Source organism: Struthio camelus, chromosome 3, assembly GCF_040807025.1.
Source record: "Struthio camelus isolate bStrCam1 chromosome 3, bStrCam1.hap1, whole genome shotgun sequence".
NCBI classification, from domain to species: Eukaryota; Metazoa; Chordata; class Aves; order Struthioniformes; family Struthionidae; genus Struthio; species Struthio camelus.
The window spans coordinates 49804528-49828939 of NC_090944.1; the positions used below are offsets into that span (position 1 = coordinate 49804528).

The window sequence follows — 24412 nt, forward strand, 5'->3', positions numbered from 1 at the left end:
ACATTATTCCAAATCCAAAAGCAGAAAGCTTTAGAGTTTGCCCTGCTCACTGACCAAAAAAAAAAAGAAAACACACTACTCACACCCCAAAATACCACAATAAAAACACAGTCTTAACTTAAAGATGCTTTTAGCTGGTGGTAACATGAGGATGAGAATTTGCTCACTGAACTGTATTTGCAATACAGTAATATCAGGTGCAAATTGTAACGTCCTTGAAGTTTTATCTAGTACTGCAGCCTTACCGGCATCTACAAATATTATTTTTAAAAGTTTGAGGTAAGTAACAAAGAAACGTCCATGCCTCATATTTTCAGATGTCCTGCTCTCTTAAACCATATGTCACCACTCCATCTGTTCCAATGGTATATTCATCTCAAAAAAGTAGCAGAACTCTCGCAGTCAGAAGAAACAGGACTCTCAGGGAGGTGGGAATATTACAACTTACGCTGTAAACCAACAGTGACATTTTACTCTATTTAGAGGGAAGAGAACTGTGTAAAGGAGCCCTATTAAAGGAAAAAAACTAGGAATTTTTGGTGAAAATAATCTTTCAAAATATACAGTTGAATAAAACTCAGGATATGGCTCCTCTTTGCTGTATTTTCTTACCATATTTGATCTAGTATAGAACGGATAAAAGACAAGTGGTTTGAAATAATTAAAAGAGGAGAAAAATAGCACTGAAGCTTGCTCTGCACAGAAGAGCATCTCCTCTGCTTTCTGTGTGTGTATCTGATCGCTGCATACAGTCATATTCTTCACAGTAATGAAGAAAATTCACCAGAAAAAAAAATGCTTCTTTTCATAACGCACAGTTTAACCAAATCTGGTAACAAAGACAAGGATAAAAAAAATTGTCCAATCATCAAGGTCAAAAGCAATTATAAATGTATTTTCAAATAAATTCTAGTGCTGTATAACACTTTTTTTCCTTTCCCAGCCATAATACATTGAGACAAGGAAAGTTAAAACAGACAATGCATGCAAAAAGCAATTGACAGTCTTTTTTTTTTTTTAAATAGCAAAAAAAAAAAATATTTGACATTTTACTGATGGTTGATAAGACAATCACTGTCTTAAAGACTTTATGAGGTTTGAGAAAGAAGAGAAAGAATACTAAATAGCATTATTTCATTGCTGACTTTGAAAAATGCCACAGTTGCAAGTGCTAAAATCCAATATGTTGGAAACGATAGGGACAATTAAGAAATCTTATTTAAACAGAAAAAAGAATGCAGTTGAGTAGTTAATTTCCTAGGTTTTGGGAACACAGCTTCAAGAACATATGCCCAATATCTGCTTAAGATTCCCAGAGGATCATCTGCTGGCAACTCATTCTGAGTTGTACCAATTCTGATAGAACTACAGTACAAAATATATTTTGCTGAATTTTGAACTCTACGTCCCGGCAGCAACCAACTCTTAATGAACGTCAACAGTTAACAATTTCATGTAAAATAAGCATTTAGGCCTTTTTCCCTTTTTTGAACTTTGCAGATATTGTTTTCATGTTTTCTGGCACAGAGATTGATGCAGTTCTTTAATTTCCTTACTATTCCATTACCGTAAAAAAGAACAATGATTATCGGTCACATTGATAAAAATGTCATTGGCAATGCATACCAATATATTGTTCTACCTCTAACAGAAACAGTCACTGTAATAATTCCTCACAGTACATAAAATTCATTATAGAACTAATTAGCAGCTTCTTAATAAAAAATTGTTATCTGAATTGACACTTAAATCCTATACTTCTTTGAGACACTTATCTTCTTTAAGCTGGTCTACTTGGTATGTTAATTTCTTTTCTTGTTGATAAAGCTACTCTTTTGCCCTGCAAATTTTGATATATTTATGCCCATGTATTGTTAGATAAAAGAAAAAGTTTGAAACAAAATTCTTATTTAAAAACAGTTTCAGGTTGATGTCTGCTTATGCAAGTACGTGCTATTTTTTGCAAGTAAGATAAGATTACTGGGGTTGCTTTTAACTGTTAGGTCTACCAAAAAGTTTTGCCAAATCAATGGGTTTTTCCTCTAGTGTAAGAGTCATTCACAATTTTAGAAACTAGCATCTGTCCTTGTTCTGCTAACAAATCGAAGAAAATATTTTTCAAAGAAAATTCACTATTCTGGAATTATTTCACTCTTCTTGATCTGTTTTAGGAGCTATTTCAGTGACTTAAAAAAACCCTAAAACTCTAGAGCTCCCACACGTATCACTAGACTGGAAATAGCCTTAAGGCATGCATGATATTAAAGGCAGGCTTCAGTTGAAGATTAAATTCAGGTATTTATGCGTGTACTATATGGCTAAACTCCCATAATAGTCAATAAAAATGTAGTTAGTACAGTCACTGGCATTGTGACCAGAAAACAGCTGTTTTCTGTAAAGGGTGATTGTACCACTGGCCACTGCCTCAAGGGTTCCCCGGACTATATGGGGAGCGTAGACATTCAGCACTACTGAAGATCTCTACCTTTAGAAATCTTTAATGTAAGGGGAGCTGCAGTTTAACACGTCAACAGCTGAAAGCGTAAACAACAAATGCTAGTTCCTCAGTTTAGAGGACAGTGCGTATCTTTTGGATCCAGATTACTGTAGGAACAATTTTGGTCTATGTCTACTAGAAATCCCAAATAGACTGTCTCCTTAGAAGATTTCAAAGATCTTCCACTGTGCTACAGAATCAGGTATCTGAAATACACGTACAACTTATAAATGCTCTAAAAAAAAAAAAAAAAAGGATACTCTAGTCAGTATGCAAGTTCAAGCTAAAATACATTCCTAGAGCTCTCACAATTACCACTTTTTAAAATAATATTTAGGTACATGTCTCATGTTGGTAGAAATATGTTTTACAAAAAAAAAAGAGGCCACAGGAGAAGGATGGAAATATATTTCATATGTTTATGATCTCTTATAGAAAAGCAGTTTTAAACTTCCCACGTCAGAAGAACTCAAAATCCACTGAGTTACTGGAGCCTCTGTAGTCCAACAAAGGAAAAGGACTATAGCCAGAAGCTGCTGCTCTTCTGTGACCGTTGTTTTGCATTAGAACTCTTTCTTGTTGTTAAGTACCATCTACTCTTACAGTAAGAAGGATAAAAAGAATGAGGTGGAAAATAGGACCCTTCCACTGTATTATTATACTTTCTCATTTTTTCCATCATTAACTGGCTTGGGTTTCCCAAAAAGTGGAATATATACACCCAGCCAGGCTAACTGAGGCTGCAGTTATGTTGTAAGAATTTCTCAGCCAGCTAAAGATGCCTCAGTCTCTCAAGTGCTTTCTTCCCACTGGCAGAATCCTTAGTGAGAATCTGCTGTTCTTTCTCTACTCCATTACTGCATCTTCACAAGAAGCATGAGATCACCATTAGTACTGAACGTGAGGAAAAAAAAGCAGTCTCAATATCTTCATCTTGTTGAATTTAAGGTATTGTGTCTCACCCTGTTCTTATTTCCCCAGGATGACCCTCTATACATATGTATAGACGGTCATCATATATGCATAGAGATATATGTGCATCTCTATACATATAGAGATGTATGTACATATGAACATAATCTGACTGTTGGATCCCATCTACTTGAATAGGCAGTTACCTTTGTTTCCACTGTAGTTTTTGCTTTCTTTTCTAACTGAACCTCTACCCCTGTAACCACTTGGGAACAAGGATTCAAAGAACGCATGTCAGCAGCTTCTGTGCATTTTTTTTTCCCCCTTCTCCATCTGGGAGGAGAATATATGTGGAAATTTCACATCATTCTGGGGAAACAAGAATTCCTTTCTAAAAAATGTGACTTATTTTTTATTAATACTTTCTCTTTACTTGCTTAGGACTAAAAGGAAACAAAAGGGAAACATATCAAAATCTTGCTTCCAAAGGATGACGACATACCATATTCCTCTGCTCGGGAGTATGAGGGTATTAATAAAGGTTTAACCGACTTCAGTACCTCCTACAGGAACCATATAAAGAAACTTCTATATGGCACTTCAGAACCACCAATTTAGATTGGCACTCTGAAAGGCTAAAGCAAGCCTAAGCTGCCTCTGTTTTCAAGAGGTGTACACTAGAAGACAACCCAAGACACAATCTTAATTCAGCTATTCTGAATCTCCCTACAAAATGAGCTTCAACAAGGTTACAGTTAATCCTTGAAATTACCCCTCCCCCTACAGGATATATTTTTAAAACATGGGGAGACCTTGTCACATTCTCTTTAGGAAAAAGCCATAAAAGCTGTTTTGATCTGCCTAGAAAAATCTATCCCTGATGAAAGCAGGCACAGCTCACAAAGCCTGCATCTTGCTTACTTATTACTCTGTCAGGCTGTGGAACAAGGTATCTTTCTCCATTACCCTGGATTTTAAAAAGATTTGAAAGGGGGAGGGGGGAATGGAACAACCTGACCATAAGAATTAGGCTTACAAGGTTTTTAAAAAAAAAAAAAAAAAAATCTAAGGCCACATTACACCTGAATTACTAGGGGAAGACAATAACCAGGCAGCAGCAGGAACGAACCTTGGATTTTAAGCGACTAAATGAACTGACCCTTCTAAAAGAAACTGAACTGAGGAAGAAGCTAGGATCCAGCAAGAAAATGTTTAGATAACGATAGTAACTAATTCTTCAAACTATTCTTAAGACCATAGCGTCCATTGAAAAAGATCGTTCAAATCTTCTACGAATGCTTTCTGGTTTCTTAAAAGAGACACCAAGGATCTTAAGCGCAGGGTTCAGGACTCTTATGTGAGAGGACAGAATGGCTATACTCAAACAGTGGATCCAATTTATATTGGTTGAAAAGCTGCAAAACTCATCTTGGAAAGAAGTCAGTTGTTGCTCATCAGATAAAGCCTATCTTTCTCAGTGTTTTCCGAATAGCCTAAAGAATGAAGAAAACAGGACAATTTCCTCTAAATCCGAGCCCATTATGTCCTGAGACCGACATAAAAACATGGTGAAAAAGCATACTGGTTAATATTTTTTCCTCAGACTACAACAGGAAAAATGTATTTCCATAAAATGTGACTTTTTACCTTAAAGTTCATAATTTATCCAGAACACAGTTCACAGAATGATTTGACATAACTAGCAGGAGATTTGCTTATAGATGTGTTTCACTTACAGATTTTTCTAGAAACACTTCTGAGTCTGAGTTTTTCCTGTCTTTTTTAGATTCCGTTACAGAGTCTGAAACCTCAGAACACTTCAAGCAACTATAAATTTATGTAAGACAGTAATTTTTAAGAAATTGGTTCCTTTTATTCTAGTTTCTTTTAATTTCAAGCTCACAATGTGTTCTAGATGAACAGCCTTTTTCCCCTATGAAAATTTACTTTGAATTCATGGTGTCGATAAATACTACCTTAGTTGGACAATATCCCAACCTGACAACCAAAAAATGCGACAACACAAATAAAAAGACATGATCAAAACGGTGCTTTATCTGTACAACAATCGGATACAACTTTTCATGGCTTAAACTTTCCCAGGACTCCTACTTTTTCAGAGCCCAACTTAGGCCTTATCACGTTATTTAGTTTTCAGCCACCACCTAGTTAGCCAAAAATTCCACGATCACTCCTCCTGGGAGGAGACTCATTACCTGCTACACGCTCAAGGAAAGGACAAAAGCAAGCGGAAGGAGACAATTTGAAGTTTATTGTTCTGTGTCGATGAGACACGGGACTACTAACAGCAGCGCTAACCAGAAAACTGGTTACTCTAGGAGGAAGTATTATCCATGGGCTACTTAATTCACAGAGGAGAATACAAATATTTTACACAGTGTTAGGATATTTCTATACGGAAGGAAAGAGCGCACAATGACAGATAGGAACTAACATATTTATAAGCCATATACTTTACCTAAGATGACCTAGGGCAGTCTATTAATAAAGTAAAATGTGGAGACTTCAGCTACCATGGGTTCTTAGTAATCACTGCTGAACATGAAGTGGGAGTTCAAACACAACTCATGATTCTTATACTATGGCCAAATTAGGACTGGAAGCAAAAAGAAAATTATATTCTTACCTATGAAGGAGACTAGTGGAAACAAAAGAGCTTTCACACATTCCCATATGCTCAGAGACATTTCCGATTTAAGCTATTAACTTTCTATGTCATCACTCAACATATGAAACTAAATAACTAGATTTTGCCACAGCAGTTTTTTAAAAAGGGAAACAGTAATTTAGGAGGAATAGGCAGCCTAAAACCACCTTCAGAATATCCCAGCCAAGGTTTGCTGAACACTTGCTTTGCAGAGAAATTTGCTGGAAGCTAAAAAAGCTAAAGGAAAGCTTTTACTGCATTACTGCCTTCAGCACCACAACAAAAACAATAACTAAAATCAAGTTTACCTTTCTCGCAGTGTAAATGTCAAAAAATGGTTTGTTTCGAACACTGAACGGCTCCTGAGCTTTGTCAATAAGACCAGTCTTCATCTTTTCATGCCGTGGAAATATTATCTCTTTTTCTATACATGCGAGTCGAATGTTAAAATCGCAATCTCCAACCGGCTGTCCCTGCCAAAAAAAAAAAAAAAAAAAAGTATTTAAACTAATACTTACCAAATTATTTGAACAATCTGACATGTTCCTTATAAAATGTTTATAATTATACAGATACACAAAATATTACCAAATATTATCAAAATACTATCACTAATGTATAGGTTTTTGCTAAATATTTAGTTTTCAAGCATTTGTCTCAGGTTATAAGAGGTTTAACCAAATCAAAGGTCATAGAAAAAAAAAAGTCTATAATTTGTATTCAAGCATATAAGAGCTAAATACCTTTTAAAATTTAGCTACACAGTATTTAAAGTTAAATAGTTCTTAATTACAGCTTTGGATATAGGAATCACATACTACTTTTCTATACAGTTTACTTCTGAAGTAATTCAGCTCATTTGTTCATAATACTTTCAACGTCAACATAACAATGAAGTTTACAGAGCTAAGCAAACTCACTGCTTCAAATGCTTTGAAAGAAGCATTATTTGTGTAAATGTTAGCTTTTCTGTTACAGAAAAGAAAAAGATATAGCTGTAGTTGGAAAATTTTCCAATACACAGTGGCAGCAAAAACCTGCAAAGCATGTTACAAGGCAGCCACAAAAAAGTATAAAAGTTCTTCTTTAATTCTCAGTAGTATACTGACCTTTCAAGATCTGAAATAAATCACTGACTTTACATTGTTCTTTATACATTTGGTGCATTGCACCAGATCAATACAAATGTTCAAAACACACATTCGTCGCATTAATAATTACCCATAATGGAGTTTATTACATTTTGAGCATTAGATAGTGATGACAACACACTGCAGATATCATTAAGTGAAAGGGAGCAACAGGTAATACATAAATTCTAAAGTTAGGGTCAATAAGATGTGCCACTTTTAAGCAGTAAGGCACCAAACTCATACATTAGCGTTGTTTCAAGCACAATATAGCATTGGAAGTTATTTCAATGAGATCATCCTTCATTTTGCCACCTCATTCGCACACAGAAATAACTTTGAAAAATCCTCCCTTTCAAGGTCCACAGAGAATAAGCCCACAAAGTTTCAGCTTCAATTACAGAATTTTTCAAAAGCTAGAAGCAATGAACACAGGATCCTGGCACTGCAGCGTGTATACCTCCAGCCATGATTCTCATCATGAATGGCAGTTGCACAGCTGAGCAGGAGAACCAGGAACCACAGATTCCCTGTATTAAACACAACTAGAGGGGAAAGGACAGAATCTAGACAGAAAACAGCCCCCCACTCCTCAGCACGGATCAAAGCAAATCAGAACTGCTCAGTCAAAAAGAACACCAAGTCATTAAATGGCAAAATGACAACCTGAAGAACTTCTGAAGAGAGAAAAACTGAGAGCTAATTTTAGATTCACTTGAGTTTAATCAAGTTCTTTTCAAATTTATCACCCCCTCATTGACGACACTGGCTTTCTCCAGAATCTTCTAATTCTCGTACTCCCAAGAGGGGCATGAAGTTTTTCTTGGACTCCCTTCTTAGCACTAAATCCCTACTGGACCTCTACCAAAAGTCCTCAGTTTTTCACTGTAACAGCTTGAAGAACTGTTCATTGGTTACATTCCACACTGCTCGGAATAACTCGCAAACACTTTCTTACATGACTCAGCTTGGATCTATACCAGGAGAGGCAGCAGAGCCACCATCATATGAAGGGGAAGCACGTCCTGTGCAAAGCCAGGACTAAAACAGGTGAAATGCCTCCGATGTTGAGCTCTGATCGTTAATCTGTGCTTATTAAGAAGAAGAAAACGTATTTGGTCATTAACAACTTGCATCTGACACTTCAGAGGCCGGACAGTCAAGCCACACTGCATAGCTTCAACTTTCCCTTCCTTTCATATATTGGAGCTGTTATTAATTTAAAAAAAAAAAAAAAAAAAACACATGTAATGAATGGAAAAATCCTAGAAGCTGGATAGCGGCACATTCTTTATTCACCCTTCACAGAACACGGCTGCATGATCCAGAAAGTTTTAAATGCTGCAAGTACAATTCCAGAGATTGATGTACTCCTTCTGCCTCCACGTACAGCATACTTGAGAACTCATCTATAAAGTGACTGATCTTGTGTTGTTTTGTATTTCTAATTAAAGGACAGAAAATATCACCATCTTGACCTCTGTAATAACCACTGGAAGATTGCATAATTCTATAATAATAATAAAAAAAAAGTATGAACCTTTTATTATTTTGAAGAACACCGTAAACTGTTCCCTAAGTAAGTTTGAGCAAAATCTGGTGCACGTCTAGTCTTTCCTAAACTACCTTTCCCACTTGGTCACATTTTATGTGTAGTTCTGAAAGAGCAGAAGAACTAATTAACGTTTCAAACACTTGAACCTGCAATAAACAGTAAAGCTATTTAGAGAGCTTCTTTAGAGTGATTCATTCAAATGTGTTTAGTATAGTCAAAAATTTATTTCAATCATTTAGTAGTGAAAATAAAAGCTCAGACAACCTTATACATTCCACAAAGTAGTCTAATTTTCCCTTAAATAATCCTTTCATTTTTCACGTCTACTCAGAACTAATTATTTCCTGCAGCTCTGCCAATCATATATTTTTATTTGAAAGCTTGTTAAGCAGAAGACTATATTACCAGTAGGCTCCATCATATAAAGGTCAGAGCTAGGCTGACACAAGATCACGTGGGATAGGAAAATACAGACAGTGCTGCCAAGCAAATTCTTCATCAGCCAAGTAAACTGAGTAAACTAAAAAGCTTAGGAGTATTTCATTCTCCCAAAAGCACAGGATGGTAGCAGTAAGAAAATTAGCATAACTTTGAATTTAAATCAAGGACATATTGAATAAAACGATATTGGGGGAGTGGGCTTTTTCTTTGTAGTTTTTAGAAGCTTCTTTTCTAGAAGCTTGCCAAAATTACAAAAAGTGTTGCTAATACAGGATATATTTATCCTAGACAGATCTAAAACTTTCAAGCAGTAAAATCCTAGCTTTTAGCAAAAAAGTAGGAGGGTAACGTAGGCTGCAATAAATAATTTGCAGACATTAACAAAAACAGGAAGAGATGATTTAGTATGTAAAGCACCCATTTATAAATTATCCAACAACAGACTGCAATGCATTTATAATCTAACTTCAGGCACTGAACATGAGTATGTTTCTAGGCAATACAGACATATTATTAAACATTAAGATAATCTCATTTTATTTCAATATGCAAGCTTTTACTCTTTTGAGAAGGATGACGGTCAACACTGCCTAAGGGCACAATTACTGAAGATTTTTCAGTGGGTTAGATAACACCTTTTCTACACATTTTTGTCCCACAGTTAAGTTAGTTAGCGTAAGGTAAAACATAAGTATCAGGTAGCATGTGTTTCCTAGCTATCCTAGAAAGTAAAACTTCCCCCTCCCTTACAGTAAATAAAACCTCCTCTAAAGCAAAATATCATTTAGACAAGCCACCAGAGAGAAGATTCATCTATTGAATCAACACCTTTTGCCAGATCAGCTGAATTTTCTTCACCTATCGAAACTTGGCGCACTGCACTAAGAGGTCACAGCATAAAGTGGGCTTGCAGTCGATATGACATTTAAAAACATACAGTTTTGATTTTAAATACACTCCTCCACAAATCCTCAGCATTTGAAATGAAATAGATTTCAAGCCCAACAGCTTTCAAATCTATACAGATTTGAACTCTTCAAAATTTGAACTTACAATAGATCAAACGAGCTCATCAACTGAATTCATACACAGTAAGTCACACAAGAATCTGGTGTAAAACAAAAGAAAACAGTCTAGAGCTCATGTAGTATCTATTGTGCAAAAAAAAAAAAAAGGGGGGGGGAGGGGGATCTTATTGGATGAAATGAGCTAAAAGCAAAAAAAAAAAACAAAAACAAAAAAACCCTCAATCTCAACAGGATTCTTCAGGATGGATGCTGAGAGACTGAATTTGGCCAAGTGTCAGCCTGTCCTGTTCAGGTACATCAGAGGTGGCCAAATCGCAGCTTCTCAGCTCCATTTGGCTCTGAGGGTTGGTGAGGAATTCAAATCTCAGGTCATTAAATGAAAGCAATGCAGAAAGAACTGTTGAGACGGGTTTCACAAGATAACGGGAATCCTGTTGTGCACCCAGCTCAGGCCCCTCTCTTTTGAAAGGGGAAAGGTACCTCTGAGGAGCCACTGCCATCCTCCAATTTGAAGTCTCCCTCCCCCCTGCCTAAGGCAGGCCTGGTGGCCACAGCTCAGGAAATTTGGTAAGTTTTAGATACACTATGGAAAGTCTTTCTACTTAGATTGATGTGGCACAGATGGTAAAGCAGGGTCTGCAAGGGTATGCTAAATCCCATTAGAACACTTTCTAAAAGAAATCGATACTTACCTGGCTTCTGTCAGACGCAACCATAATAAAAAGCTGTCTGGATCTGTGTACAGTTGATAACTAGCTTGGTCTAAGATAAATTAAGCATGTTTATTCTCTTCTTCTATGAGATATGGTTTGAAGTCTAACTGCCAGCAAAGCACAATCCGTTTGATTCCTCAAAGCAGTAACTTAAACATGAATAATTCAGTACATACATGCATATACGTTCCACACACGTCTTCACTTATTGAGCCATAACAAAACCTATGTCAAAACTGTCTTAGCTTTAATGATTTTGAGAGAAGAATAAAGACTAAGTGCAGGCTGATATTCTACTCTATGTTTAACACTGCTATTGACAATCAAGGCACCCACAGCTGACATCTGCATTTCCAACTAAAGCCTGCTATTAGTTCTTTCTCGTCTAATATTTTGCATTTCATATTAATGGTATAGCATGTATTTCCTCTGACTGTGGATTTATAATTGCTGCCAATTGTTTTTGATGCACATAGTTTTTAAATTAAAAAAGCTAAAGGTACTGTTGCATCCTCCAAATAAGATTATTACTACATACAATCACTTAACAATTTATTTCCCCATTTCTGAAGTTTTCTTTCTAAAGGCAAGAAAATCATTATTGTCTGAAAATACAATTTAAAATTTGAATGAATCAATCATTCACATATTCAAAACAGATATGTTAATGGCAAGGAATTTAGTAGTTTCAGTATGTTTTCTAGAATTTATTTTGGAATCAGTGAGGTACAGCATGTGAAATATTAGCTGAATTGTTACAAATGAAACAATGGGGTACAGAAACATAATTCCTATTTATATCTTGTCAGTTTATACAATGGAATATTGCATTGATTTACCACAGATCAAAAATGGTTTGGGGAGTCAGACCTATTAAAAGGAATACTTAAGACAAGTATTGAATTATTTGCATTTCCTTTTTTGAAAAAAAAAAAAAAAAGAAAAGAAATGCAAATACGTAAGAATAAACAAAAGAAAGAAGTTTATATCCCACGTGTAAAGGCCAAGGCCTAACAGAACAGACAACTGTAGCTGAACATATGGCTTACTAGCAAAGATAACTTTAAGGAAACAGCATGACAGTCAGAACTGTGACTAAATGGTAAGAAAAACAGAAAATGTAAATTGAACTACAAACATTGCTCCCTTCCCCACGTTTTTCTTTCTTGGATTGCTCAAAACAAAATACAAATGCAAGAGGACAAGAGGTACACTTCACAAGTGTTAAAGTAATGCATATAAGGCAAAGCATTTGTGATCATCTAAGTGACTGAAATATGATTCTTATTCTTAATGGTGTGTAATAAAGAGGCAGACTTACGGAAACTGACATCTACCATGGATGAATGCCTGAACCATCTCTTTTGAAAACAAGCTCTAATTAGGCACCAAAAGAAGTGATCATTCTGGCTTAGTAGATGTTAGTTTGGGAACACAAAATATAGTCCAATTCACTGTTTAACTGTATATACAGTGGGTTCATTGGGAATCCTTATAATCCTTATAAATCCTTCTTGAGTCTTCAAAAATAAAATTCAATCTGTGGTTTTACTGAAATGTAAATGATTAAAAGCAACAGGAATGATGTTCTGTCTAGACTGGTTGCCTCCCTCAAGTAATCTGAGGAATAGGTCAACTTCCCATTTTTAATTACAGAACTAAAAGTCATAATTCTAGTAATCCATAAATGTCCAGTAGATTCTCCATCAGATATTTACACACACAAAGACTGCATATGATCTTCCTATGTGCATATAAATCTCAAGATTTATTTGGCACTCAATTTAGGCTATGTACAAAATAAAATATTGAGCACAAGGCTTTTACTGCTTTTATCTTTTTCCTTACCATTTTTACTACTGCTATTGTTGCATGTAATATAGAGGCACCCAGCTACAGCCATGAGATGGTTCAGTTTTCCTCCTGCCAACCTCCTCCTTTCCCAGTATTTTCTCCTTCTGCCCCTTCAGACTCCTCCTCTTCCTACTAGCCATTCACAGTAACTTTTCATGAGAATAGTTCTTGTTGGCTTTTACAGTGCTGTCCTTATGAGAAAGGATTATCCTTCCAGCGAGTTAAAGGACCATGGGAAAAGCCCAATATCTTAGAGACATTGTTCAGGATCTTTTAGTCTTGAAAAAGATTGTGGTTTATCCTTGCTTCGCATTCAGTATGTCATGCGAAACTTTCTTCTGAAGAATCAGGGCCATGAAATCTACTTATATAGCTCAAGTGTTTGATATTGCTACCTAGGCACTGGTTCTTTAGGATGGTAACCACTTCAGAGTACTTAAAATAAGGCTCTTACAGTAAGCACAAAGTCCCTTGCAGGGGGAGGGGAATCAAGCAACAAATAGCACTGGTTCGTAAGGGCTGTCTTAGAGGGAACCATATACCTTTCACAAACCATGACAGAATTAAAACAAATAGCTGCTTATAATAGATATTTTTTTAATACCTGAATTTAAAAGAAACATGAGTACACAATCTTTTTGTCTCTCTGGTATCTAGCTCATTGTATGCATTGCTAGTTTACAAATAAGTAATACTTAATAATTGCTATTGCATTTATTTCAAAAGAAAAGTATCATTTTACTTCATCTCTCTTCTAATTAAGAGAAATAATCTAAACAGGATGAAAATATGGCCTTCATCCTCTTTCTTACCACTAGTCCTACACTAAACCATAAAAGTAATTCAAGTTATCAAAAACATTGAGAATAAAAAAGAGAAGATATTAGAGAGGTCCTGCTTTTACCTTTATAAACTCTATCCTAAATTATGTGGTTATTTTAGATTTGGCAACTCCTTCTGATTAACTCTGATTTTTTTTTTCTTTAGTACTTTTCTGATGTAACCCCTCATAAAAAAAAGAGGAAAGAGACGGGAGGGCAAGACACAGAGAAAGCTAACACTACGAAATATTAGGGATGGGTTAAGTGTAGAATGGGAGGAATCAAAATTAAGCTAGAGAAATAAGATGTGACAAAATGTGAACATGCTCCCTTTGGTTTCCTATAATCATCAGCCATCCTCTGTTTTGCCTACTTTGATGTATAAGCTCTTAAAAGCAACATTACACTTTTTCCTTGTTTGAAATATACTGGACAAAAAGCCTTGTGTTAGCCTCCATGTCCACTCTCCTAAGGCCTGGCAATGACCTGCCCGTGACATGCCCCGCTGTAAAGTTTTTCACACTTTGCACTTCAGTTGCAACCACTGCCAGATTTTTGAGAGGATCCAAGTACCTGACTGAAACAGAAGTTGGGTCCAGTTCCACTTGGCAATTCCTGTAGTATCGGCTATTACTAAACTGCAAGGAGAGGGAGATACTTTTTCTATTTAATCACATATCACAGTCCCTTAGACAACAATAAAAAGGTACAAATAAATAAATAAATAAATGGTGATTTTTAAGGCTAGAAATATGAGAAGTAGAAAACACAGACCTTAGCAAAAATAGGGAGAAAAGCTCTTCAAAGAAACACTCCAAGAACAAAAGGTATGCGGACTTTCTCTGAATTGTGTAAGGTCTGAAATATTTCAGGATTACTTTCCATGTAGAATGCAACTTAAACATTCAGGTCTTACTACAGTTTGCTGAAAAAGTGTCATGTCACGATAAATAAAACTTATATAACCCAAGCACCTGAAAATATAATGGATTTAATATCATGATAACTTCTACAGCTGTTCCTGGAGGACTACTTGTAGTAGTCCCCTTGTAACTCCCCCAGGAGCAACATTGCGTCTCTCCTCCTGACAATTACACTGGTGGTAATCTGCTATTCAAAAGGCTCTCATGAACCACACTTCATATTAAGGTAGGGAAATATTGACCTTTGGGAAATAATAAGACATGACAAAGTTTGAATGCACTCCCTTTGCTTTTAAATAACAACCTGTTAAGCATCCTCTATTTCATCAAACATGAGAAATATCTGTAGTGCCCCTGAGGTTGGGAAAAGGAGGATCTAACCCAGAGGTGCAGAGGAAAGGAAGAAATTAGTTGCATTTTTCAAACAAACAAATCAGCAAGTAAAGCTGTCTTCCTTCAGACGAATCACACTGTAAAAAGACCGCTTCCCCACAACAAGTAGCTTATTAGATTTAAAATATATATATATATATATGAAAATATATATTAAAAGAAACAAGAAAACACCAAGGCTATCCTATTCAGCATTCACTAGTTATAACACTCAGCAATAATTTACTTTTTGTAGGCCTCACAGCAAAAGTTTTAAAGAGGGGTGCAAAAGTGCATAAGAACGCAAGTTTTCAGTTGCTTATGCAATTTTCTGAAGCATGAGGAGCCACAGGGAAGAAAGTTTAGGGAAGAGGTGAGAAGACTTGCACATTTTGCTGACCAGACATGCAAGTCCATTTTTCAAGAATAAATAAAAGATGAACAACAGAGAAGAGGGATAAGTCAGGTAAGACTGAAAAAGATAACTAACTAAAATACATTTCTGTCCTGTCTTCATAACCCTGAAAGCCTCTGCACCACCATTCCCTTATTCTGTGGAGATTCTATCTTACAAGCTCTCCTAGCCCGCTATTTGTTGCCCTCCCTATTCTGTGATACTACCCTATTAATACAGCCTAAAGAAGAGTAGAGGATATTACTAGGTTTACCTGGCCAAGCTCGCCCTGCTCTCTAATCATCATTCAACAAACTGCACTATAAAAATCAGAGGAGGAGAAGAAGCAAGCAGTGGAGCTGCATGAGTTCAAGTACAAAGTAGCTGAGAGGCTCTACAAGGTTATCAGAGCACTGCAGCAACAACCAACCATAATATACCTTTTCCAGTGTTACACCAGAAAGCAAGAAGGAGGTACAATTTATCCTACATAATTAATGGAGTAGACGCTCTGTATTTCATTTACCTGACAGCTTTTAGCCATGACAGACGAAAAAGAAACATTAAGATTTTCAGGTCATAATGCAAGGTAACATCATGGTTAAAAATATCTGGGCCACTTGTTAAGTATGTCTCAGCACAAAGTAATTAATAGAAAGGATGCAAGACTAAACATATACACAGCATCTTCATTTTCCAGGGTACTGTTAGTAGCAGAAACATTCTAAACCCATATCTGTATCACCAAAAGTGATACCATTTGAGAAATAGGAGTGGAGGCTCATTGCTAGTCAGATACATTTGTAAAGAGAAAAGATTCTGCAATTAAAGTTGCTTTTTTGAATTGTGCCCTCAAAATTTTCACAGTACATTTTTAGATAAGGCTAATAGACTAATAAATGAGAGACAGCATGTACTGTGAGCTTTAAATCACTTTAAAATGAGGTTTATAATGGAAAAGTCAGATATGGTAGTATTTTACAGGGATTTAAGCAAAAATTTTTCATGCATGAATTCAATGAACACAATGGCTGTGGGCAGAATTTATAACCAGAATATCCGTTTACAGTGACAAATGTTATTTAATAGCAACTACTTTGTTATGTATATTGACAACCAAAAAAATGTTGATGTTAAATATTACATTTTAAGCATAAAATTTAAGGAAAGTCAAACAAAGTGCTGTCTCCTTCCCAAACATTAAAATTATCATCATTTTCCTTTCAAGCATTCAGTCTATTCTTACCATTGCAATCTGCTCTCATGAAATCTTGGCTAGAATTTAAAAAATTTAAAGGCCGAGGTTAGAAAGGAAAAGGAAAGTACTATTAATTTTCAGTTCCTCTCTTAAGAATGTATTAATTGGATCGCGCATCACGCCAATTTTACTTTTTTTTAACTTTACTAAAGAAAAAAAATAGTTGCTTAGCTGTAGTGTCTACACACCTATATGTAGCTCCTGAATAGAGATCTAAGAAAAAGCTTCTCCAAGTAAGGTTTCTCATGAAGAGCTGTCTCAAAGATGACTGATCAATGAAGACATTTCCTTTAGGAGATTGCTTCTGATGAACAGGGACTTGAATTTACTTTTATTTACTTCTACAGCTGTTTACTATTCTCTTGTCAGCTTCCTCGCTTACACTAGAATAACCCACCAAATCTGAATTTTTCATTAATTATTTGGATTAAAGCGGTAATGTTATACAACTACAGTTACTATTAAGATGTACTCAACTACATGCACATACTTTTCAGCTTCCTGATTTGTAACAGGCATTGCAGAGATTTATCTCCGTACTCATTAAGAATAAAAACAATAAGGGATGTTGTGCACTGTTAGCCTTTTGTGTTCATAGGAATATGAAAAATTCAGATTTCATGCATAAAATGAGAGTGCATGCATAACCAGTGACAAAAATGTGGACAAAGGACTGCAATTAGGATTTTAAAAGCCAAATAAATACATGCACTTGTAATTTGTCATTTTTCAGTAAGAGAAAGATTCTTAGAAAAAATTCTATTTAGATGGCCTTGAAAAATAACTGATACAGTTGTTTTCTACTTCCAGAAATATTCACACGCCAGACACAAGACTTGACATGATAGTGACATCTTCTCCATAGACAAGCAGAAGTGACGCACTAGTTTGAGCTTGACGTTTGGGGATGAACAGACACCTTAGGTATATTTACACTGGTGAACGGAACACTGTCCTGGAGCCATTTGGCAGTCTGACCACGTTCATACTACTAAATTCGCTTACCCTCCAAAAGAGGATGGCAGCATCTCAAAAAGCTTGCTAAGTACAGTCCCGTGAGCTCTGCTAACTCTTGAACTATTCCTAGGAACTGTTTGAGAGTACGCTAGCCAGCCAGGACCAAGACTGTGCCAGGGATCATTCTAACTACTTAAAAGAGGATTAAGTTTCAGTACCTGGACCCTGTCCCTTGCATAGTTTAATTTACTAGTATAAGCGTAGCCTCCTAGGATGAGGTTTGAGACATGATTTTATATATGTTGAGTTGCTTCTTCCAAAAGAACCAAATGAAGCAGGAAGAAAAGTAGGGATTGTTATAGGTTTCCTCAAAGACTGGAGGTTGCGAGGTTGACTTCATTCTACTTCTGTATAGCTTCCTTTCTGTAAACTTGATTTTAGTATGCCAGATGAAAGCAGTAATATGGCAATGTCATATTTTGAATTGCTATTAAAGTTATATTCAGACTGAAGAAAATGACAGTAAGAACTTTTTTTAATCACCTAAACATGTTTTTCCTGACACAGGCATCCCTTGTAACACAATGGAATGCATTATCACAAGCTTCTAGAGATGTCACAGAAACAGTGATTAAAGATGAAGGAAATCAAAGTGTTCCATAAGCATCCCTGAAGACAACTTTTTCAGCAGCTACAGGTGATAAGTATCAAAACTCAATACAAAATTTATCATGGAAGCAGGCTTCAAGGCAGACTGTTTGCATCCCCTAAGAATTCCAGTACAGATCTCCCCCAAACATAGAAATCAAATATTTATTTTTCTTTCTTCCTAATATTTTTCCTGTCTAGACATCTGGAGCCAAATCTTCAAAATATATTCCAACCACAATCTATCTTCTCTGCTTCTTTCACTTCTTTCTAGACGCCTGCTGTAGTTTCTTCCTGACACATCATACCCACATTGAAGCAAAAGCTAAGTAACAACAAGCTTCGCTGATAACAATGTGATTAAAATTTTTTAAGAGTAGGTCTTTTTCTACTCTCCCTCAGTATTCTCCTTCATCTGCTCATATAGCCTCCAGTCCCTGTAAAGTTTATGTTATCATTCTTTCCTGATGACCACTTCAACTTTACTTTCCTTGCCTTGTCTTCGTCATGCTCAAATGAAATGCTGACTAAGCCTGAAGACACTCAGGCTCACTACGTAGTGAGTCACTGACTCCATGATTCCGTGAAGTTCTCCCAGATCACCATATCACACATGAAATGGAAAACGTTATTTTTTACTCCCAGCTAATCCATCACTGGCTGCCGCTCTTAAATCTTAAATCAACATTTGTCTCTTAAACAGTTAACTGCAAAGTGGCACAAAGTTGCAGGGAACAATTTGAATGCAGCTATTTAGGTTTTTTTTCTCTTGTTTAAGGCTGAAACTTTGCACGTAGAACTTGAAAATTCTACAGAGGCAGTACGTTTATTTTTAACTACTGCTCATGAAGGCAACGGTAGTCACAATATTCTGTGACCCTACAGAAAGAGAAGCCAGGCTAAGCTCCGTGGGCTTCATTTAGGCATCAGTCTTCGTTTTTTATGTCCCCTTGTTAAAGGTCATAAAACTATGGCATACAACAGAGATAAGGTTGCCCTGCGTCACCTGGTATATTTCCAAACAATCGTAAGAATACTTAACTCCCTGAAAATAAGAGAATGAAAAACTAAGTACAAAATTGGGATATACTCCGTACTTGAAGCACAACAATAGTGCTAGTTGAAAACACTGAGAATAGCTCAAAGCCATATTACACTAAATGGTATTTGGAAATTTTAAGTTATATGGCATTATTTTGCTGTGGTCTAAACTTTTAATTCCATGATTTTTCTGTATGCAATGTTAACAGTCTTCACTGTACTATTTACAGCCATACCAAGGGGCACAAGGTGACTTAAATCTTACTAGAAATATACAATCCATTCGGTAAAAGAACTATATATCACCTTATTTTAGTACTAACTGCTGTATTATTTATTAGCACCAATCATCCTAACACACAAATTCTCATCAGTGTTAATAGCTCGCGTAAGTCTTTGGGACTTAGTGTGGAAATGCAGTTTTTCAGAAGGAATTTTCTTGACAAAGCCAAAAGAAATCACAACTTTTAACTAGTATGGGAGGAAGTGCATGCAAAATAAGGTCAGCATTTGAGAATGAGGTCACCTGAAAGTACCTCTGGTGCTCCATATTGACTAAATATGAGGTTTGGCTGAGCAGACAAAGGTGTTTACGGGTGGGGTTCATGCTCACATTTCCTCAAACGCAATGTAGCATCTCTACGCTGTACTGTGTCTCAGAGCATGCCGAGTCACTGCTCAAAAAGGGCAAGGGCAAGGTTGGCTCCCTGAGTTACGTATCAGCTCTGTTTAGAGTTATCTAACATGATGCCTCATAGGACAAACAACCCATATAGAAGCACTGGTACTTGAAATTTTATTGCATTTTCTGAATTTTGCTGCTTCTTAAAGATGCCTTTGGCCCCTATACACCATAGATTCAGTTCTCTGCTTTTATGTGCATGTTGACTGCAGGCTTTCTTGGCTCCTCCCTTCAAATTAAGGCTAAACTCTTGCACTGCACAGTGAACGTGCGTATAGCTTTCCACCCAAAGTAGCTTTTGCTCCTCGCAAGAGTATGCTCTGCTTTTGAATTTGGGATTTTCAAAGTATATGAGCCATCATTCAAGCTTGTCACTCCTATGCTGACACTTTAATAGGTAGGCCAGAGCGTAACGTGAAGATGTAAACATTGGTAATGTAATAGATTAATATAGGCCCACCATGGGGAGTCACTATCACTGCAACAGATGCCTTGTTTAGGACTATGATCATAATTTCATTCTAATATGATTTTGTAGATTGCTGATTAGGACAGAAGATGAGGTAGGGGGCAGGCTGGAAATCCTTTCATTTACACAATGACCAGTCAGTTCAGGAACTCCACTATTCACCTTCAGAAGGCACAACTACTTTCAAGATCAAAAGAGCAACACAGAATTTTTGAGCACATCGTATGGCCGTATGGGTTTTCTTTTTTTTTCTTTCTGAGAAACAGAACTGATGCTGTATGCAATTATTTGATTTGAAGTTCTACTACAAAAATGCTGAATTACACAATCTAACCTACGCAACTTAAGCAAGGAACTTATCCGGTCTTGCCAACTACAGGTTTTCAATACACCTACCTCTCTTACTGATAAAATTCTGTTGATCACTTCTTGCCAAGCCAAACATCCTCGCTTGCCCAGTTTTGTAATTAAGCTTCTAAAATTAACCTAAAAGCCGCTGTGCTTTTTAATCTTTCTAGTAGGACCACTGCTAATGACTTCTTGCAGCTGCAGCCCTGCTTGTACTCATACACTCTCTTAATTTGTCCTTGACGTTGAAGTTGTAGTTGAAGTTGTATTACTCTCACATTCCCAATGCATCCAAAAAAGGAAAGGATGGGGAGGACGACTTGAAGGGGGGGGGGGGGGGGGGGAACTTTACAGCATTTGTAGCCCTTTTCTCCAAACCTTAACAATCCTCTGAAAGTACTCTGATCATTTTTGCTGTTTGCCAAGCAGGACTTTTCATGTTAAGTCTGAATACTTTGCTATATATGAGGGTCTATTACACCCCCTCATACCCCTCCAAAAACGTCCATCAAAATATTTGTGACTTTTGAAAAGCTCCATTTTGCTAAGACAGTGTATGCATATACTAAACTGAAGGAAGAGGGAAACTGTTCACTTTTTACCTTACTTTTGTTTTTCAGAGGGAGAGAAATATCAGTGAGTGATGGACTAGACAGAGTAAGACCAGAGACAAGGATTATGATGACATGAAGGAGAATAAATGTGGAATGACAGGTGGAAGGGACAAGTGAAAAAATGTAAAGGAAAAATAAGAACCCAGGAATTATTATAGAAGATCATATTTTTCAGAATTCTGCAATGAATTTTTGCTTATTGAAAAGTCTAAACCATAGAAAGATCCAGGAAACCACCAGCTACTTTTCAGAAGAGGTTTAAAAAAAAGTTCATCAAGATTCAGCAATTAAAACACGTTAACAATAAACTTGTATTCCTAATTTAACACGTATTCCCACAAAGTATTACTTCTAAAAGCAGATATCCAGAATGACATAAACAGTAGCTGTTCTAATTCACAGTGTGGCTATACTGCTCAGAATAGTATTTTTCAAAACACCTAATTCCGCAATTTCCCCTTACACTGAGTGACCTACTCAAGCTGAATAGTAGCTTGCTCAAGTCTAGAAGAGTCGACGATAGTTTAAGAATTCTGAAATGCATTGTGTCTTAGTAATAATGTTTGTCCTGTTAGGAAGATTAAAACAATAATTCCATACTTCCAGAAATATTAACAGATACTACAGCATTTTTCCACGGACTATTTAGTCACAGCTCTAGTGACTAAACAATTTAATGCATTCTGCTTTCACAAAGTTATTTTAAATAGTTTAAAATATATATATGGTTAAATTAATCCTTCTTAAAGAACATTTTCTCTGACTTCGACACAACAGACCAATCACTAGAAAATTTATTTCATGATAAGGGTGACAAGTGAAACACTTTGTAAAGGCTATTGCTTTAAATAAGCTAGGAGATCACGCTGTAAGACCCCCATCAACTTTAAATTCCTCGTATATTTCAGGGAGGGAAATTAACAAGAAATAAACAATATGGAGAATGGGATGAACAATTTATTTTCTTTAAAGCAGCTTTCAAACGTAGAAAACACTGGAAAGGGACTTGAAGGGCTCTTGCATGGTTTTTTTTCATTTTTATTTTTTTTAAACCACTCTGCCGTGACCGTACACTTTCTTCCCAGCTGTCAGCAAAGGCTCCTCCTTGCTGACAACTCCTGTAACATGTTTCTTCCTTACATATTTGCCCTACAACCTGTGTAAACAGGAGAACCTGCTGTTGAGCACCTAGAACCTGCTGCTGAGTACCTAACAGAGGACCAACTGCCTGGTTTCAAAGAGAAATTTGAGAAAGAGGTGATGGAGTAGCCTAACAAGAAGCACTGTGATGCTCTGGGCACATATATATAGCATTTTCAGGCTAACTTCTCCATCCCCTCTCAATCTCCCTATCTACATAAAAGATAACTGTCACTATTGCAGTATAGGTTCACCTATTAGAAACCTAGACTAGGTAGACCTTGCCAGCTAGACCACCTGTTTCAGAGAGAGAATTCCACGCTCATGCAGTGGCTTCTGCACTAATTTTGGTATAGTAGGTTCATTATATGAAATAACATCAACAAATTGTTCTTGGTTTTTATCCATTCCAGTCAAACTATGACAAAATAAGATGACTACATGTCTGTGAAACTTTTCTGCTTCTTTGGGACTGCAAAAAATGTCAGAATTTCAAATCATGCCCAGACTCCAACTGAATTGCTTATCTAATAGTCAGTTTTACACTGGGGGAAAAAAGTTTGATTTACTATTGCGAAGACCTAAACTATTTTTAAACATGCTCAAACATGCTCTAGAAATGGAAAAAATTTTAAATGGTGTTTAACAGACCTTTTCAAACCACCACCTTTCATTGAGCATGTGGAAAAAAAATCTGTAAATACTATAAAGCTGCTTTCTGTCTTAATTCTGATGCATTACTTGTTATCACGCTACACAATACCCAGACACTTTCGATTATTAAACTTACTATCAATTTCTTAATTATACAAATAAAATTAAAATAGATATGCAAATCAATAACTAATGATACATGCAATAAAAGTGAAAAAGTACTTACATTAAATTTAATAATGTCATATATTAAGTACCGAGGGACAACCTGTCCATTAACCTTGTCGATGATCATTTCCTTAAAAGAAAAGAGATGACATTTACATTTATTTCATGAATATAAAAGAATGTCAACACATTTATACCTAGTGCATATACGTGTATGCATTATGTAACCAAGTGCTGGCCATATCTTTATTACAAAAAAGATTTTACAACAGATCAAGATTATAAAAATAACATTATGGTATATTAAATGCTTCTCATGAAGCAGTCAATTAAAATCCAGAAAGCTGTACTGAGAATCCACATTCTGATCCGCAACATTTATACATCAGTTTTCGCCCAGCTTTCAAAATTGTTACCTTTCCTGAGTGAATAATATTTTTTAAAAAAATCTCAGTAAAAACTGTGATCAGTTGAGTAATGACTTTTGGAAATCTCCACAATAACAAGCAAGTAGAACAGCAAGGAAGTAAAGAACAAGCATCAATGTTCATTTTCTACGTTCAGATTTTGTCTTTCAACGTGTTCTAAGCAACAGTAACAACTGCAACTTGCTTGAATGCTGCATTGTGACTAAGCAGTGGGACTCCTTGAAATGGAAATAACACACACAATAGCTATATCACATGAAATTATTTAAATTTCAATATACACTGGTAATCTTGAAAATATGTCTGCAAGGAGAGAGTCTATTAACTGTCAACATACAAACACAAAAGTGTTTCCTGAAATTATGTTACAAACAAATACATATACATCTGACATGCTGATGCTTACATCTGTAACTCAGACTTGCTATTATATGAATTCCACATCGTTTATTAATAAACTAATAAAAATGATTTTGTTTGATAGAAATTAGTCATGACTGAAAACGGTTACATCTTCGTAGACAATTCTGAAATAGTCCCTTCTCTAAATGCAAGCAAACTCCCCCTGTCCCCCTTTCCTGGAAAAGGGGAAAGTTGTGCCAGCTAAGGATTTTTTGCTGCTAATAACAAATTAAAATGCCCAATTTACACGTGACATGAAACAGAAGGAAAAAGTAAAAATAATTCACTATCACAT

General features: G+C 36.1%; 1 protein-coding gene across 3 annotated transcripts in view; it reads right to left on the reverse strand.

Moving 5' to 3' along the window:
* RNGTT (RNA guanylyltransferase and 5'-phosphatase) overlaps positions 1–24412 on the reverse strand; it is a 193478-nt gene that overhangs the window by 108153 nt on the left and 60913 nt on the right. For all 3 annotated transcript variants that reach the window (XR_011140132.1, XM_068937747.1, XM_068937749.1), the window contains exons 10-11: positions 23346–23417; positions 6386–6550 (exon numbers count right to left, since the gene is read on the reverse strand). Coding sequence is in view for 2 of the 3 variants with exons in the window: in XM_068937747.1 (XP_068793848.1) it covers positions 6386–6550; positions 23346–23417 (237 nt within the window). In the remaining variant the exon portion in view is untranslated. The remainder of the gene's footprint in view (positions 1–6385; positions 6551–23345; positions 23418–24412) is intronic.